Here is a 17,145-nt window from a genome sequence, read left to right on the forward strand (position 1 = left end):
AGTTAAGAGCGAGTATACTCCCACCTGAAAACCCCTGAATCCGCCCATGGGAAAACTGGGAGGATACAATGGGGCATACGAGCGAGCGGGTGCGCGCGTCTGCGCGTTCCCGGTGGATTGTGTGGAAGTTTCCCTTCAAGTTGAGAAAGACAAGGGGACTGCAGCGAGTGGAGCGGCACAGGTCACTGAGATAAAGGGGATACAGCAAACTAAAACCTGGCATTGAAGCGTAAATGCGTGAAAGTCTTCCATACAATTAAGTCGCGAGCTCTTGCTGGTGTTTGTGGGATTACCTCCATGAAGAGTAACTTCAGCCGTAACGGCAGGTAAGTGAAACAACTTGACTGGGTTATCCTGACATGAGAATTACTTCAACAATGGTATGTCAAACTTTAATTGAGGCATAACTTTGAATGTAAGGTAAACGTAAACTTAAGATGTACAGGGATAAATTACCGGGGTATGAGAACCGGTGTTGTAAGCTTAAACAAAATGTTATTGTAAAAAAAGAAAAAGCCGTGAAGATTCTTCAATTAAAAGTTATCAGTCTGCAGTTTTTATGTAATTGATAAGTCACTTTCCCCGCGACTTTTTATAGTTTCTATGAACTCTTGGGCAACATGATTTATCAAAAAAAAGTTTTCGCTTGTCAAGATACAGATCTTATTAAAAGATGCGGGGTGACATCACCAGCGGCGGTTTTAGCAGCGCGCTCGTGCGGCGCTCGGCAGAACAGCACGGCAATCACGCGCATCCCTGAAACGTTTCCCATAAGTTCTGATTCATGTTACGAGCGCGAGACAGGACGAACTGTGTTTTTGGCCAAATGCTAATCCATGTCGTGATTAAAGACTTTTCTTTGAACCAGACACCTGAAACCTCTGAGTCACACTAATTGCATCACTAATCCTGTTTAAAACTTGCTTGCACAAGAGTGTGTGCAAACCAGCTTTCAGATGTTCACCTCCCATAATGAGAAAAAGTCACGGTTCGGATGTTGCAGACATTTCTCATCTTTGTGGTTAACTGCGCATCTTACCTTGCCTGTGGTGTCAAGGTCCATGTATTTTAATTAGAAGGGAGAAGTGTGTGTGCGCATGCAGTGAGGTGAAGCTGAACAGGATGGGACATGAAGTTCAAACAGCCGACAGAGGGGGGAGAGCTCATTCTAGCTCAGCTCGTACTTTCCCCAAAACACCGTGAACTTCATCCGAAGGTTGAGCCAGGGGTTACATTTTTAGCTCCAATCACTTGTTGGGCCAGTCAATGCACTGGAGTCATGGTAATGAAAGGAGAAGTGAGGCCAGGTGTCAGACGATCTCAGGTGAGGTCATCAGCTGTCTTGCTGATACATGACTCTGGGATGACACGGATTTCCGTGTCTCTCTGTGTTCAATACTGCCTGAGATAAGATTTATTGTTGTCCTGTCTCCTAGGCTGCCACTATTGATGGACCTTTGAACTCACTGGAAAAGCGGAATAAGACGTCACTGACCGACTGAGCAGAGACAGCTCACCCGCCATCCCCCCTCCCCCCTCCCTGTTAAACCCATACAGCCTCTATGCTCATCAACCTGACGGTGGCCATCAAGGAATCTCGTGCCTTTCATGGAACACAGCCTGCCCTCCCCGCCGTTGCCCCTGACACTGTGGGAGTGACAGCCATGGAGTCGCGTCCGCTGCTGGTCGCCCCTCCACCGCCTCCCCAAACACCTCCACCACCTCCGCCTCCCCCTCCTCCACCCCCTCCGCCGCCGCCACCACCTCCTGGGTCCTCCTCGCCTTTCAGCCGGGCCGACAGTGCCCGTCGGAGCCGGCTGAGGAAGCTGAACTGGGAGCGCATCCCCAAAGAGAAGGTGGAGGGGAGGAAGAGTGTGTGGAACGGGGCGGCTCCGGGCGAGGACGAGTTCCCCATAGACCTCCATTCTCTGGATGAGCTGTTTGGTCAGAAGGACAGTAAGCCTCGGGACAGGACCAGCACCCTGAGACGCCGGTCTGCTCTGCTGCGCTGCAGATCCCCGCAGGACAGCTCGGAAGAGGTCAGATCATTAGGGTGGCCGTGATATTTTTCAGCTCTTTATAAAGACAGGGAGATTTCTTGCACTTTTCCTCCCCTTAATTGTGCCCTTTGCCTTTTTTACAGATTTCCTTGTTGGACTCCAAACGCAGTATGAACATTGGAATATTTCTACGCCAGTTTAAGATGTAAGCTTCAGTGCTGTTTTTTTGCTGTTTTGTATCGTAGTAAATTGAATATCTTTGGGTTTGGGCCGTTAGTCGTACAAATGAAAACATTTGAAGACGTTGCATCGGGCTTTGAGAAACTTTTATGGATATTTTTTTTCTCAACTTTTCATTTAAAAGCCCATATATTGGTATTGGTGTCGTTATCGGGACTGAAAAGGTCGAATCGGTGCATCCTTAGTCACCGTCAGTCAAAATGAAAGAGGAGGAAACAGAAGTGTGTACAACTGTGCCCCGAGCAACAGTACCTCACTTGAGTTGAACGAGAGTGTGTGGCCATAAAGCAACGATTTTAGTGTGTGTGTGTGTGTGTGTGAGTCAGAAGTGTGAAGTCTCATCAGGAGAGAGGATGTCTGGTGTCGGAGAGGGGACACAAGTATATTGCAGGGGACAGGTGGAGGGGAGGGTGCACGCTGAGCAGCAGGACTGGGGGACTTGTAGGAGGGTGGGGGGTAAGTAGCCGAGTATAGCCCGAGGAGTCACAGTTGACACCTGCTGATGCCTTTAAAGAGTGTCTTATGTTAAGGCAACCCTCTACAGAAAGAGACCCCAGGTGGCTTGTAATATTCACCCATCCCCTAACGCCCGTTTAGCACGCCGGCCGGCCTCAAACAAAGCTTCCCCTCTTGTAAAGAATAGGGCTGTTTTAATAATCGTTAAAGCACACTTACATGTAGTTCAATGTCTGAAAACTGCAGGTTGCAACAATGATACAAAGACATGGAAAAGAAGTGCTGAGTTGCTATATTGTCATGCGTGCATGAAATGTTCACAGAGACTCAACGGAAGAGCCTTTCTTTTTTTTTTAACCCAGATTTGTCAAGACTTGTAGGGAAAGCCATTATGTGAAAAGAGCGTCTTGTGCACACAAACATTTGTCTGGTTGAGCGCTTATTTGCCTGCTGTTCTAAACACAGACAGAGCTGCTGCTGAAATGTGGGTGGAGTTCAAACAAAATATGGTTTTGTACTGTAGTCGTCACTTACTAGTTCAGTTTGTAGTTCCTTACGCATTTTGTTTTCAGCAGAAAACTAGTTGGGACAGATAACAACACACAATAAGAGTGTTAAACCACGCTCCAGTTTAGAAAGAGAGTTCTTATGAGAATAAATGATCTAGATCTTTCTAGATAGGTAGACCTATCAGGACATCGAGATAGAAGTGCTGTTGTCAAAGGATTGGATGAATATGGATGTGAATGTTGAGCTATGAATGAGGAGAGTAAGCCACACACACAGTAGCGTAATGGAGTATGAGCATGTGTGATGAGGGGGGAGGGGAGAGGATAATGGAAAACTGCTGGACAGATGTGTCACTCAGAGGAAGGAAGTCAGAGGTCAAACAGTCAGTTATGTTTCTGCTCTTTCACCTTGAGATCCCAAGGCCTCTCAGACGCTTTCTCTGCATGTCTGCCTTTTATTTGCCCACTGGATGGATATGCCACTTTGTGTCGCCAGTGTGGCGTCAACCAAGCCTCGCTCTCCAACACTTTGACTGATAAGAGTGGGATAAGCCTAAACACTGTGTGATCAGGGTGAAACAAAGAGCCAATACTGCTCATAACAGGAGTTTCCTTGAGGGGTGTCGGGGCTGAAATCCCCATCGCACGTGAACAATGATGTCATACCAAAAACATGTCTGTTATCATTTTTCCGCAGGCCTGCTAAGGAGATAGTTGAGGATATCAGGCACGGTGCTGGGGACCGTTATGGAGCAGAGAAGCTCTCAGAGCTCTGCAAACTGCTGCCTGACAATGAGGAGGTAAAGTGCCTGTTGCTTTTGCATACAAATACAACAGTGACAACCCCCCTTTCCCTTCCCCTCCGCTTCTCTTACTCATCATCTGGCTCTGGTTAGATGATCAAAAGTTTGCCATTACACCATGTCATATGCTGTGGCCTGTTTCCGGAGAAGGATCGCGCTGACAGATATTGGAATTGACTGCTAATGGCATGTTTTATCTTTTTCTTTTTTTTTTACAATTGAAGCTGCTTTTCTTTTGTTTTGACTTAGCATCTGTTCTCTCTCAGGAGTCCCGCCTGAGGAGGTTCAGTGGGGAGCGGAGTTGGCTTGGAGAGCCTGATCTTTTCCTGCTGCTGTTGGTGGAAGTCCCCAGGTACACCCTTAGTCCTAGATTAGTATTAAGCATTAGTTTTATTTATGTGACTCTTGTCCTGCTCACATGCCTGACTTTGCGATGACGTGTGCTTGTTTAACTGATGATTGATCGTTTTGTCGCCATCGTCACTCTCCCCTGTCCATCTATCCGTCCGTCCCCCTCTTTCCTCCTCCATTAGTTTTCGGCTTCGTCTGGATGCCATGATCCTGCAACAAGAGTTTGACCCAGCTGTGACCTCTCTGTGTGTGGCAGCCAGATGTCTGAGGGAGGCGGCCAGAGGTAAAGTGAACAGCAGGGAGTTGTGTACACCACCACTATAAAGACCTAGGTCCCTCTTAAATCCTCCTATTCATAATTAGTCTAGAGTGGTAAAGTTTGTACCCAGAATACAAATGTGATTAGCATTCCGAATAGTTTTATACTGATTAAGGAGAAACCTGCGATCAGTTATATATTGTTTGGTCTAAAAGTTTAATTCACCAGTCAGCTTTAGTGTCAGTTCTTCAAAACAAAGTTGCTGACTCATCTTAAAGCCTTGATGCCAGCTGCATGCACGTTCATCCTCATTATGCCTCAACCTTGAGGCACAATATCGAGTCTCTGTCTTCTCTCCTAGAACTGCTGAGCTGTCCTGAATTACACTCCATCCATCGTTTGGTGCTGAAAGCAGGGAACTACATGAACGCTGTGAGCGCTTCTTTATTATTTTTCTTTTCTTAAACCCAACAAAGCGGAATCAGTCCTTTTTTTGTCTGTGTACAATGCAGGTCTGGGTCTGGGTGTGTGTTCAGGGGCGTCACTCTGACTGTGCACCTGGGTTTTGTATCATTGTTTGTTTAAAGTTGTCCCATGTTGTGTATGTGTGTGTGTGTTATTCTGACCTTGTTTTTGGCCTCTTAGGGTGGATATGCGGGGAACGCTGCTGGTTTCCGAATTTCATCGCTGCTGAAACTGGCTGACACCAAAGCCAACAAGCCGGGGATGAATCTACTGCATTTTGTTGCAATGGTAAGATCTGAAAAAAGAGCAACATGTAGTATCCAATCAGAGAGCTGAAGGAAAACTATTTATGTGCCAACCGCCTCTTTTTTTAATTAAACACTATTCCTCATGAAGAGGATGCACATTGTGTGTAAAGGTATTTGTGAAAAGCTGCACCTTTACAGTAAAAAGGTGTGAATATTTCTGGTTGAAAACATTTGGGGGAATTTCATTATAGCACAATTGCTTTTGAGAACAGCGGCCTGTCAAGCCTGCTTCGCCAAGCACATTATTTTGTCAACATTAACAAATGAGGGCTAGTTCTTTTGAAACAATAGCTGTATAATCATTTGTGTTTGTCTCCCCAGGAAGCTGTGAAAAAGGACCAGAGTTTACTGTCATTTCCCAGCCAAATAGGCCATGTTGGCTCCGCCTCCAGGTCAGTCTCTTCCCCAAATTCAGATCCTACAGCAACTGTGTCTGAGGGAATATCAAAGCCCTGCTTAATAACATCAGTACACCGCAACAAAACAAACATATCGTAAATCTATTGCATTCTTGTATCAGAACAAGGAGCCCAGCTGTTGGCAATAGCTAGCTGCCTGAGAGAAAGTGGGTCATGACAACATTGATACTCCAAGCCAATATTTAAACTCTGCAGGAGAGTTTATCTGCAAGGTGCTAAGGAATGACCATCCTTATTTTTATACTTTATAAAGTAAAGCATTTCCTGCATGCCACTGCAATCTCGTTTGGGTGCATGGAGTCCATTTTAAAGTACTGAATTCCTGCACACTTTGAATGATTTGTATGTATTTATCAACTGTTTTTGTTTACGAGACCGCTCTCATTTTATCTTACAGAGCTATTTCTCATTATATGTCCTCTCTCTCTCTCTCTCTCACTCTGCAGGTTGAGTGAGGAGTCTGTGCTGGAGGACTTATCCAAGTTAAAAAGCAGAGTGGTGGCCCTCAAAGCAAACATCCAGACTGAGGCAGAGATTCTGCAGCACACACAACTTTTCCTAGAGGTATGAAACCTATTCTGTATATTAAAAACGTCGCCTGATGCCTTAAATTCCAAAGATGACTGTGTAAACTGTGTGCAGTTGGCTGAGGAGCGTCTGAAGGAGGCGGAGGATGAGGTGGAGGGCATGAGGATGTCGAGTCAGGCTCTGGTGGAATTCTTCTGTGAAGATGACAGCACCTTCAAACTAGAGGAGGCGTGCAAGGTCTTCCATTCGTTTTGCCTCCGCTTCCAAAGAGCTGTCCAGGTTAGATTAAGCAAATATCTGTTGATACAAACCTGTATATTGTCAAAAATAGTATAGATTTAACTCTGCACTGATTCCTTCCCCTTTATACAGGAGAATGCGGAGCGGGAGCTGAAGGAGCAGAAACGCCTGGAGCGTCAACACGAGATGGTGGAAAAGCGTCGCTCCCTGGCTGTTTGCACGGGGCTGGACGTGACTCTCAGCCTGGCCAGAGAGCCTCAGAGTCAGGAGAACCAAGGAGAGCTGGAGAAGCTGCTGGAGAAGAACTTGAGCTGCACTTGGAGTCGACGTAGCCTGAGAAGCTCCGAGTCCCGCAGACACTCCCATTTCCTCCACAACGACGCCCATCCCCACAACTCATCCGTGCTCAAGAGCTTCCCCGAGCTGGGCAGCAGCCCCACGTCCACCAGTTACCACTCCAACAGCTCCTCCGACCACGAGACCACCGCTGTGCTCTGTAGCTCCCCAGAGACCGACCGCACACGCTCCCCCATCGACCAAGAACCTGTTCTGGGCCAAGGGAGCAGGTCTCAGCACAGGCGAGCAACGAACAGGAGCATGGGTGCAGTTCAGGACTCGCACATCGCCATGTTTGGTCACTTTCAGCACAGACGTGGCTTCACAGTCAAGCAGCACGGGCCTGAGAGCATTTCTTATGTGCTGCAAGGCCAATCGAAGACAACGGGACTTGAGAAAGAAGCTGAGATTCCACATGAGCACGTGGTTTCGACGACCGATGAATCTTGTAAAGACTCTGCTGCTATACCGGCCGATAAACCCGCCCTTTGTGTTAAAAACCAGATCCCCACTCACAGGCAGAGGTTTGGCCTGCCAGGTACAGACAAGACTCGACCAGTTCAGAGTAAATCTAACAGCTCTCGTGCGAATGAGTCTGTACCTCACTCTCTTCATTCAAGTGGAATACTTCCTCACAGTGACACTGGGACGTTAGGGTACCAGAGATCTGAGAGTCAACCGCAATCTTGTGTAAATACTCCAGAGAGGATCCAGTCCCAACCACAGGCGAGAGAGTCGCCCACCGTAACAGCAAGTGCTGTGATGCCTTTGCCTGATGTAGGTTTAACAAAGCCCACGAACACAGAGGTGGCGTCCACACCTGGGGAGGAGAACTGGATGCCCTCCAGTCTACCGGAGTTCAGCCAATCACAGCGAGAGGAGCACTCTGAGTTGCCAAGTCCCGAGAGGGAGACGGCAAGGCCGTTCTCCCGCGTGGGCGAAACACTGGAGTGCCACACTCTGGTGAAAAGCCTCCGATCCTATGATGCCTTGTCACCCCCAACCTCCCCACTCCCACGACCCGCACCGAGCCTCTGCTCCAAGTGGAGGAAAGAGAGGGAGGGTGACCTCCGAGCGGGGACAACTCCAGGGTCTCCTACATCAAAGGAGGAGACTCGAACCGTGAAGATCCCCGTGCGTAGTGGAATAGGGGCCAAAAGGGGACTCGTGTCACGTGCAGGATCTTCCAATAGCACAAGCATTCCCAGGGTGCGCTCCAAAACTGAGCCTTCAAATGGAGCCCCCACCCCCGCTAACCCATCCCCTCCCAGCCGGCTGTCTAGTCCTCGCAGCATATCCATGCGCTCGTCGCCTATCACACGGCCTGCAGCGGTTCAGACAGATGTGAAACGCAGCAATAGCACACGGGAGAGGACTATAAGCGAGTTACAGACCACAGGGAAGCCCACCATAACCCGCAGGACCTCAGACAGAGCCGAACCGGAGAAGGTCTCAGGCAGCATCCAGCCAGCCTTCGTCAGAGGAACCCCTCTCCGTGTGTCAAAGAGAGTCGCCCCAAACTCGGAGACTCAGGCGCCCTACCAGCCTCGAACCGCCCACAGCTCGTCATCCGCCACGGCCAAGACCATACGCACGGCTGTCATTTCTGCTGCCCGAAATAAAACTGCCAAGACAACAAGCACAAGCGCGTCTCCCGCCAGCTCGAAAATCCCCACAGTTTCACGGATACCTGGTCCCAAAATGCCGCGAGCTTCAGCAGCCTCGCCATTGTGGAAGTGACGATGAATAAGTGCTTGTAAATGCCTGTTCACACTTTTCACGCTTTCAGTCTAATATAAAAAGTGTGAGTCATCAGTCAGATAATTAGATATCGGTCGTCAAAACTCAACTTTTATGAAATGTGTATGTAGTTCTGAGTGCTTATGTTCTACATTTGTGAGAGGGAGCTGCACTGGGAGCATCGGGGACAATTTATCTCATGTGCTTCACCCAATAGCAGAATAAATCCTACCTCCTTTTATACCCATTTGTGTCCTTTGCAGGCAATAGGACACCACAAGACCAAGCCATCTTACAGTAACTCTTCATATATAGATACAGTATATATATATATATCTATATATACATATAGATATATATATACAGTATATATATATATATATATATAAATGTATATATATATATATAAATGTATATAGAACAGCAGTAAAACAGTAGCAAATCGGTCAGTAAAACACAACCAACTGACGTTACTTTGCGTAGTCTTTATGTTTGGGAAACTGTTTCAATCTCTTGAAAAAAGTAGTTTTGTCCAAATGTTTTGAATACCGTGACGCTTCCGCTAAGTGATCTTACTGTACAGTCCGAACTGAACTCAACAATCAACTCGGTACAATATTGACCTGTTTATTCTCTTGGTGAGAGGCCTCATTGTTCTGATGCACTTTAAAAACTGCGAGGAGACGATTACTGTAATTTGTGTCTTTTTTATTTTGTATCAAAAGATTCTATAACTTAATTGAATAGCATTGGTTGTTATTCACTGTATTATGTGGATTTATAAAAAAAAAGAGAAGATGAATAAAGATGGTATTCAACGGTACCCGTGTGTGTTTTTATATATATTCACATCTATTGTTCAGGCTTTGCATTCAGACGAGCACTTGCTGTGAGGAGCTTTCACTTTCAAGCTCTGCTCTGCTCTGCTCTTGCATCTTGCCGTCCTGTCTTCCTGTCACCCCCATTTTTCTCTCTCCCTCTCGTCTCTGAACTCCCACTTGCTGCATCTCTTGACACAATCACCCCCAACTCTGTCAGTGGCTGTTGTCATGGAAATGCTACAGACGTCCCGGGGAATCTCCTGGCAGAATAGTGGGGTGCAAGGGTTGGGGTGGAGGGTGACTGTGGGTGTAGGGTCCCAGTGGGAATTCTCTCTTTATAAGCTGCAGTGACGCCAGAACCTCTTGGGAAAGGCAATAAACCGGTTCCTCTTTGTGTTTTTGAGTGTCCGGTTGTCGGCCAGCGTTGGCCTCTTAACCTGCCCGAGTGTATAGAGGTGACATCATCAACGGGTCTCCAGGGGTGCAGGACAGAGTAGTCTAAAGTGGTCCCTCTTTTAGCTGCCTTCATGTATCCCGCATTGATCTGAAAGCACTGGCTTAGTGAGAATAATGACTTGTCTGAAGGTGAATAAGTGATATATGGGCTTTAAGACCAGTGCTCACCAAAGAGGATGAGGTCCAAGGGACAGGATTTGTTTACGGCCTTTGCATGTGGGGTATGTATGCACGCACAGTGACACATTTAAGGGGCGAGAATGTGGCAATTTCAAGAGAAGGGGTGAAGTCAGAGCAGAAAGTCTTTAAGCATTCATGCATTTATACTCCTTTTGAAATGTTAACAGGCCGGTACAATTTAGAAGCAGTAAGGTTTTGGGAGGTCCTTTTCCTTTTGTTTGTCACTTTCAGAGATGTTATACAGTCTATGGTTTTTGCAAGGTGTAATATAGGTATTTAAAGTCCTAATAATTGTGGTCATGGGGTCACATTCATGAAAAACAAAGTTGTAAATATCAAGCCAAACTATATTCATAAATCTGTCAGTTATGACCCTGAAGACAGGCAAATATGTGTGTGTGTGTGTGTGTGTGTGTGTGTGTGTGTGCGTGCGTGTGACTGGGGACAGTGGTGCATAGTAAGTACATTTACCCAAGTACTCTACTTAACTACAGTTTTGAGGTACAGGCTTACTTTTGTTAAGTTTCTCCGTATCCTGCTACTCTTATATCGTAGTATTAATTTCAGTATCATATATTATACTTTTTACCTCATGTATTTGACAGCTGTTTGCAGATTTATATTCTAAATACAAAATATGAGATATAAAGAATATGAAGCATTGTTACAGCTACTCAACAGTACATGAAGTAATTAATATGAGCTCCACTTCAATCAGAATTAATATGCAGGTTACACATTTAATACATCAGTAAACCTAAATTTAACTCCTTCAAAGAGTCTATTCTGCACAAATATTTTTACAATATTGTCAATATTTCTTCCACCAAGAAGCCACTATTTAAGCTACCAGAAAGGACAAAATATTTTCTGTTATCCTGACATTATGTCACCACACTTGCAGTTACTGCCAAATATAAAAGTCGAAGTTTGTAAAATGGTGTTTTTAACTTTGACTTTATTCGTACTGGTTCTGCTCAGACTGTTGTCAACCCAGGTCACATAGAACAGCTTAACATCGCCACCTAGCGTCCATGGAGTGTTACGGAAACAGCGATCACAAAATAAAACTACAACTACCAGTTTGCATTGTTTCCGTACGGCGATTTTTACGTAATGGACATCTCCCCGGATGCGGCTGTGATTGACTATACCAGGCAAAAAGAGATCGAAAGCCAAGTGGCGGTAAGTCACAAAAATCCTTCAAATGTCTCCGTTACTGCAAGTAACTACTTCTAACATTTATATTGGAACATAATGTAATTTTTAGAGTTACTTGTGGTATGTTTTTGGGACCAGACCTTTATGAGAAGTGGCTTTCAAATAAACTTTCAACTTGTTTGCTAACTAGCTAGCTTGTTAGCCACTGAATGCGCTAGTTCCTTAGCTTGATGCTAGCCACCGGGGGAACGCCTAGTATCATAAGTGAACCGTACGAAATAACAAACGCTGGTAAACAAGTGTCTCACTTCTGATTCACCAGTTGTTTTTGGTTCAAGTACTATAGTTAGCTCTGTACAGTTTGTAGACGATGTTTATTTGTGGACGGCTGGGATTGTAGCTTACAAATGTAACGTTAATTACGTCGACAAGCTAACTCTGGCGCTGATTAGCTCGTCTGCTAATTGGGTGAAAAGTTGTAATACTGTAAAAAAACAGCTTTCGTAAGTTATTGGCGGCAATTTTAGCTTTTGTTATTTGAAGATTAATAATTATCCCGCTTATCAGTGGTGCTGATAAATGTAACTAAGCATGTCGGTGCATGAGTCGTATAAGTTACCCAGGTGCTTTCTTCTTGTTGTTGTTAGGTGCTGCAGCCCCAGTGGTCGTAGGCAGGATGCAGACCATAAAGTGTGTGGTGGTGGGTGACGGGGCAGTCGGTAAAACATGCCTACTCATCTCGTATACCACCAATGCCTTCCCCGAAGAGTACATTCCCACAGTGTTTGACAACTACAGCGCTCAGATGAGTGTGGACGGACGCACCGTCAGCCTCAATTTGTGGGACACAGCAGGCCAAGAGGAGTATGACCGCCTGCGCACGCTCTCCTATCCTCAGACCAACGTTTTCATCATCTGCTTTTCCATCGGCAGCCCCTCCTCCCACGCCAATGTCAGGCACAAGTGGCACCCTGAGGTGTCTCACCACTGCCCCAACGTGCCCATCCTGCTGGTAGGCACCAAGAGGGACCTGAGGGGCGATGCAGAAACGGTGAAGAAGCTGAAGGAGCAGAGCCTGGCTCCTACCACCCAGCAGCAGGGAAACGCCCTGGCCAAGCAGATCGGGGCTGTCAAATACATGGAGTGTTCTGCTCTGCTGCAGGATGGCGTCAGGGAGGTCTTTGCCGAAGCTGTGAGGGCAGTGTTGTATCCAGTCACGAAAAAGAACCCCAAGAAGTGTGTGCTGTTGTAATAAACGGTTCCCCAGATTTGGACTGTGGAGAGGGATGAAGGGAGATCCACAGACACAAAGGCTGAGGAATGAACGTCGTCATCTGGCTGCCTCCACACCACCTCCAGCAGTTGAGACTTTGATTTCAGCTCCTCTGTCACTCCTCTCTTCCTTATTCATCTCCTGGAGGATCTCACTCCGTTGCCATCACCACCAAAGTGACTATGCCAAAATGGGGGCAATAGACCGGATCTCCTTCTATTTTTCTTACATTTTAACTTTTGATATTTACACTTTTCTCCAATTTTACATCTGTTCTAGATTTATAGCTTCTCTGCTTTGCCTTATAAATGCTGATCGTGGTTGTCACAAGCCATAACAACATCGGAACCAACCTACCAAGCTACCCTGATTGACTGGAGAGAGGAGATCTGCCTTTTGTTCAGGTGGAGAAATAATGACTACCTCATACTCTCACCTAGGCTGCATCTCATAAGTATCAAGCAACGTCGCGATCAAAATGCTTCGACTTGCCTATTTAGATGTAATGAACGGCCAAGTAGAGGGTGACCAAGTTTTAATTTCAAGCAGCTTGAATCCAGACATAATGTGGTGACTCCCAGACAAATGCCAGTACCCCTTAACCAATATGCACAGACTAGAGGTTAAACTCTCGAGCTGCAGTTCCCCTTGTGCTCAGTCTGGCATGTTGGAGCTGCCTGGCAGGCTGCCCTGCCAGGCTCTTGCACTGCTCTCTCTCACTACCACGCATTGAGGAGCCAGTAGGCCTTTGAAGATAAGCGGGACCCATTGAAAGCAGCTGGCCGTTTGCCCTCTTCAGTAATAGAGGAGCAGGTGTCATAAGGCCGCTGCCAAATTAACCCACACTGGTACAGCATTTCTGGAGCTGGCATATCAGGAAGTCAGGTTGTAGCACAGCTCTCCTCTGTCTACGTCTTAACTCTTGAGGCTCACACCGAGTGCCATTAAAACATGCCTAAGAATGTCTCTTTGACAGGGTGGGGTCGAAAAGACTATGTTGTCTAATTATGTTGAACTTACTCTGTAAATGATTTTTTTTAACCTACGAGTGTGGTTATGGCCAAAGTTGAATATATTTTTTGTAATAGCTTATGTTTATTTGATCAGTAAGATGTTTGTGTGTAATAGATAATACTCATATTTGATAAACCAGAACTCCATAATGCTCCCCCTTTGTCATTTACATCATTGCCTTACATTTAAGGTCAACAGACTATGACCACTGCCTAATTGATTCAGTATAGCATATAACTGCAGAATATGTTCTAACTGGCATGTGCTAGGCTATATAAATCATTTCATCTTGTACTAGCAGGTTATCTACTATATATAGGGAGCCCTTTATTTGGTCAGGTGCCTTATCCAAACCAAAGACCATAGCAGTGCTCTTTTGTTCAACCCAAAAGTTCTCATAGTGATGAAGGTGCCACGAGACATTCAAATCCAGGTCCAACCATTTCTGGCTTTCATTTCTGTCATTTTTTTTTCTGAAGCTCTCCGCCCTACTTTCTGCCAGTAAACTCACACTCTCTCTCTCACCCTTTTGTAAGACACAGGTGTTAAACTGACACGTCTGTGTGTGCAACAGAGCACATGAAACGGAGCGCTCGTGGCCCCGCAGCTCTTAACAGATTGTGGTTTACTTCCCTGCATTGCAATGGTGCAGTACGTGCACATACGGTTAGCAAGAGCTGCGTTGGTGGAACGTGCCTTGTCACATCTGACGATTTAAAAAAAAATACATTTTATAAAATATTTTTTTAGTAATGACTGGTTGCTCATTTGTGCTTCCAGCTGCCAGTAATACCAGCATCCCCCTTTTTACTACTTCTATTCACCTGTTTTTATAAGTCAACCTAGATTGTGGCCCGTGTAAAGTCGAGCATAACCGAAGCGCAGCACGAGCGGGAGATTCTGTGGAACAACAGTGATGTGATTTGAGATCTGCCAAAGGATGTGTGAAAATGTCCCAGATTGCTCTGTGTGTGTGTGTGTGTGCGCGTGTGTGTGTGTGTGTGCGCGTGCGTGCGTGTGTGTGTGTGTGTGTGGAGGGTTGAATGTAAGTGCACAATATGTCAAACTGTCAACTGTAGGTGAGCTTGTATTTTTTTTTTTTTTTTTCCATGTCCTGATTTCACTCAGATAATGCTGTTGAAGTGGAACATACAACTGTGGGCTCTCTGTCTGTGTCCTGGAGCTGTATGCTGCCGTGTGCGTGGTACTACGCTTTTACACTGGGAACTTGATTTGTAGAAATCTGTTTGTAATTGTTTTATATATAACAAAAGCATATTTGTATAAATGAACTAACAGTGAGATGATTTTAAATTATGCCAAATAAAATGATGGTTTAAACCGGACGCTGTTGTTTTAAAATATGTTAATCGTTTTATTTCCTTGCCCGTTTTGTGACTTGACAAAAGAGCTCGAGTAATACGCATAATCAGCACATTGCTGCACGGCTGTGCGATAACAATGGAAGAAAACATTCATGCTGAGAACTGAGTCACGCATTTACTCACAGCTACTTGTATTTTTAGCTCAGCAAACCACACTACGTTCCTGTAGCGTACATATTGTAACCTGATTGTAACTTAGTTCATTTTCTCTCCCGTCTCTTGTCTTTTCAATTACCATGTCCGAACACTAGATGGACACAGCTCCATATTATCCAGAACGAGTGCCATTTTTCAAAGACAGCTTTTCTTTCTTTCTTTTCTATACATTTGGAGTTAATGGTCTATACCCATCCGGTTTTCAGGGCCATCATTCAACTTGCGACACCCACTAGTCCTATCAGTCGCAGGCGCTTACAAACCCAGCGTGCTGCTTACTCTGAAAGATTCCCTTGACCTTTCTGGGTGGTGGCTTTGTGACAAATGACAGATGTGTTGAACTCCACCAAAGGCTCATTACAAAACCACTGCAGCAACACTTAGAGCCCTTTTATTTTGCGATTTGTCTAAATGTTTTACAACCGAGTCGCCGCTGAATGTATATTTGCAGCCCATAAACGTTTGCAACCGCCTTGTGTTGGGGCTTGATGTATTGTTTCAGGGAACTCTGCCAAGTATGAAATGATAGTAGGAGGCACAACTGAGTACTGTGGTGGTTAAATAAGATCATAGAGGATGAGCTACTGTTGCTGTCTGCAATGTGCTTAACTAAGGCGGATTAGTGAGCCTTGGGCCGGTTGAGGTCATCCATTTTTAAAGGTGTGTACTGTCGTGTCTACTGAGTTTCCTCCTTTCCTTTTTGCTTGCACGGGTTAAATGAGACCCGAGACTCATTCTTTCTACGTGGGTATTTGTAGTGAGCTTGACTTCATTGTTGATCATTTGGCACATGCCTGGCTTCTCCCAGTTCTTCAAAACTGTTGTCATAGCAACAAGACCATTAGCCCAAACCGTATTCACAGTTAGGTGGATCATGACCGTTGCGGGCGAAGCCCAGACGACAACCCCCTTTCAGAGAGAAATGACCGTCACGATCTACGTGGTGTAATTATCGTACACAATTATAATACAGACTCAAATGACCTGTACATGAGAATATACATTTAGTTCTGGACCCAGCAAACACACCATTAAAAGACCAATAGAACAAGAAAGAAATGGCATGTAACCAGGGCATTATGATGGGACTTTGTCTGTATTACATGTTCATTCACTTGCAGGCTGTATGTTGTTGGACTTCACACTCAATCATTCCGTTTTTATATAATAGACTTACCTGGATGGGAATAATCAAATAGCGCTACTGCATTAGCACTGCAGGGAAACACATACAATTAGACTTAAGTCCGTGAGTTGTTTTCCCTAGAGCATTCTGGGAGGCCTCTCTACACACACGCCTCATATAAATGCTGATTTAAGTTTCTACTCTCATGTGCTTTTATGTTATTTAGACCTCACCGTTGTAGATAACGTCATCCAAGTTCTGTAGATCAAATCCAGTGTTGTGACAGACGCCACGCTGAATGGGCGTTTAGTTTACGGCGTGCTATATACGATGAACGTGGACGTCTTTCATGCCGCACACCGCGAACCTCGTGTTTGAACGTATCAAAAGGTGAGATTCTTCTCCGTGCTCCATCTCCGCCTGGTTGATAGAAATATACAGCGCAGGGTGAGACAACCAGCAGATACGCTTTCTGTGAGTCATCAGCGTGGAGCGAGTGGGAGTGCTGGCCTCCGTCGGGACCTTGATCTCAGCTCTGTCTATCGCTCCTCAATCTCCCTTTATCTCTCCTCCCTCTCACTGTCCGTTTGATGATGTTCTGGGTAAAGCCAAAAGGACGGGCAGCTCTCGGCATTATTCAGTCAAGGAACTGTTGAGATTCCTCTTCTTCTGCTTGTCTAAAGACGAAAAAGCAAAAGGCCTTGATCTAGCAGACGGCCCGCAGCAAGACTGGGACTGAGAAAGCTGCAGTTCTGCATTCAAATCAAACTGTTCCAGCAGTGGGAGAGGGAAAATGTGATTGCAAAAAAGAACACAGAGGCGGGTAAAGGCCGTAAGCTGTGTTTGCAACAAAATAGGACTCAGCGGAGGAGAAAGTGTGGTGCTGAGACACTAATGGAAAGACAGCAAATGGGCCTAA

At 45.6% G+C, this 17,145-nt stretch overlaps 2 protein-coding genes across 2 annotated transcripts; both read left to right on the forward strand.

The window, feature by feature from the left end:
• The first annotated feature begins 202 nt into the window (after window positions 1-202).
• On the forward strand, window positions 203-9,343 carry fhdc2 (FH2 domain containing 2). Its single transcript, XM_079167885.1, has 12 exons — window positions 203-326; window positions 1,437-2,039; window positions 2,144-2,205; window positions 3,903-4,005; window positions 4,275-4,360; window positions 4,542-4,642; window positions 4,980-5,050; window positions 5,264-5,371; window positions 5,713-5,783; window positions 6,257-6,374; window positions 6,453-6,617; window positions 6,711-9,343. Exons 2-12 carry the CDS (start codon window positions 1,563-1,565, stop codon window positions 8,652-8,654), a joined length of 3,306 nt encoding a protein of 1,101 aa, XP_079024011.1. The 5' UTR covers window positions 203-326; window positions 1,437-1,562; the 3' UTR covers window positions 8,655-9,343.
• A 1,906-nt stretch (window positions 9,344-11,249) lies between these two features.
• On the forward strand, window positions 11,250-14,899 carry rhogd (ras homolog gene family, member Gd). Its single transcript, XM_079167360.1, has 2 exons — window positions 11,250-11,296; window positions 11,920-14,899. The coding sequence occupies exon 2, from the start codon at window positions 11,949-11,951 to the stop codon at window positions 12,522-12,524; it is 576 nt and encodes a 191-aa protein (XP_079023486.1). The 5' UTR covers window positions 11,250-11,296; window positions 11,920-11,948; the 3' UTR covers window positions 12,525-14,899.
• The last annotated feature ends 2,246 nt before the right edge of the window (window positions 14,900-17,145 follow it).

This window comes from Pholis gunnellus, assembly GCF_910591455.1.
Source record: "Pholis gunnellus genome assembly, chromosome: 10".
NCBI classification, from domain to species: Eukaryota; Metazoa; Chordata; class Actinopteri; order Perciformes; family Pholidae; genus Pholis; species Pholis gunnellus.

What these genes read in the sequence shown, in the direction of transcription:
- fhdc2 (XM_079167885.1), top strand. Translation starts at nt 1,563, where the DNA reads ATGCTCATCAACCTGACGGTGGCCATCAAGGAATCTCGTGCCTTTCAT. An exon ending in TCTGAGGGAGGCGGCCAGAG is followed by an intron (nt 4,643 to 4,979) that starts GTAAAGTGAACA and finishes CTTCTCTCCTAG; the next exon opens with AACTGCTGAGCTGTCCTGAA. An exon ending in CAGGGAACTACATGAACGCT is followed by an intron (nt 5,051 to 5,263) that starts GTGAGCGCTTCT and finishes TTGGCCTCTTAG; the next exon opens with GGTGGATATGCGGGGAACGC.
- rhogd (XM_079167360.1), top strand. Translation starts at nt 11,949, where the DNA reads ATGCAGACCATAAAGTGTGTGGTGGTGGGTGACGGGGCAGTCGGTAAA.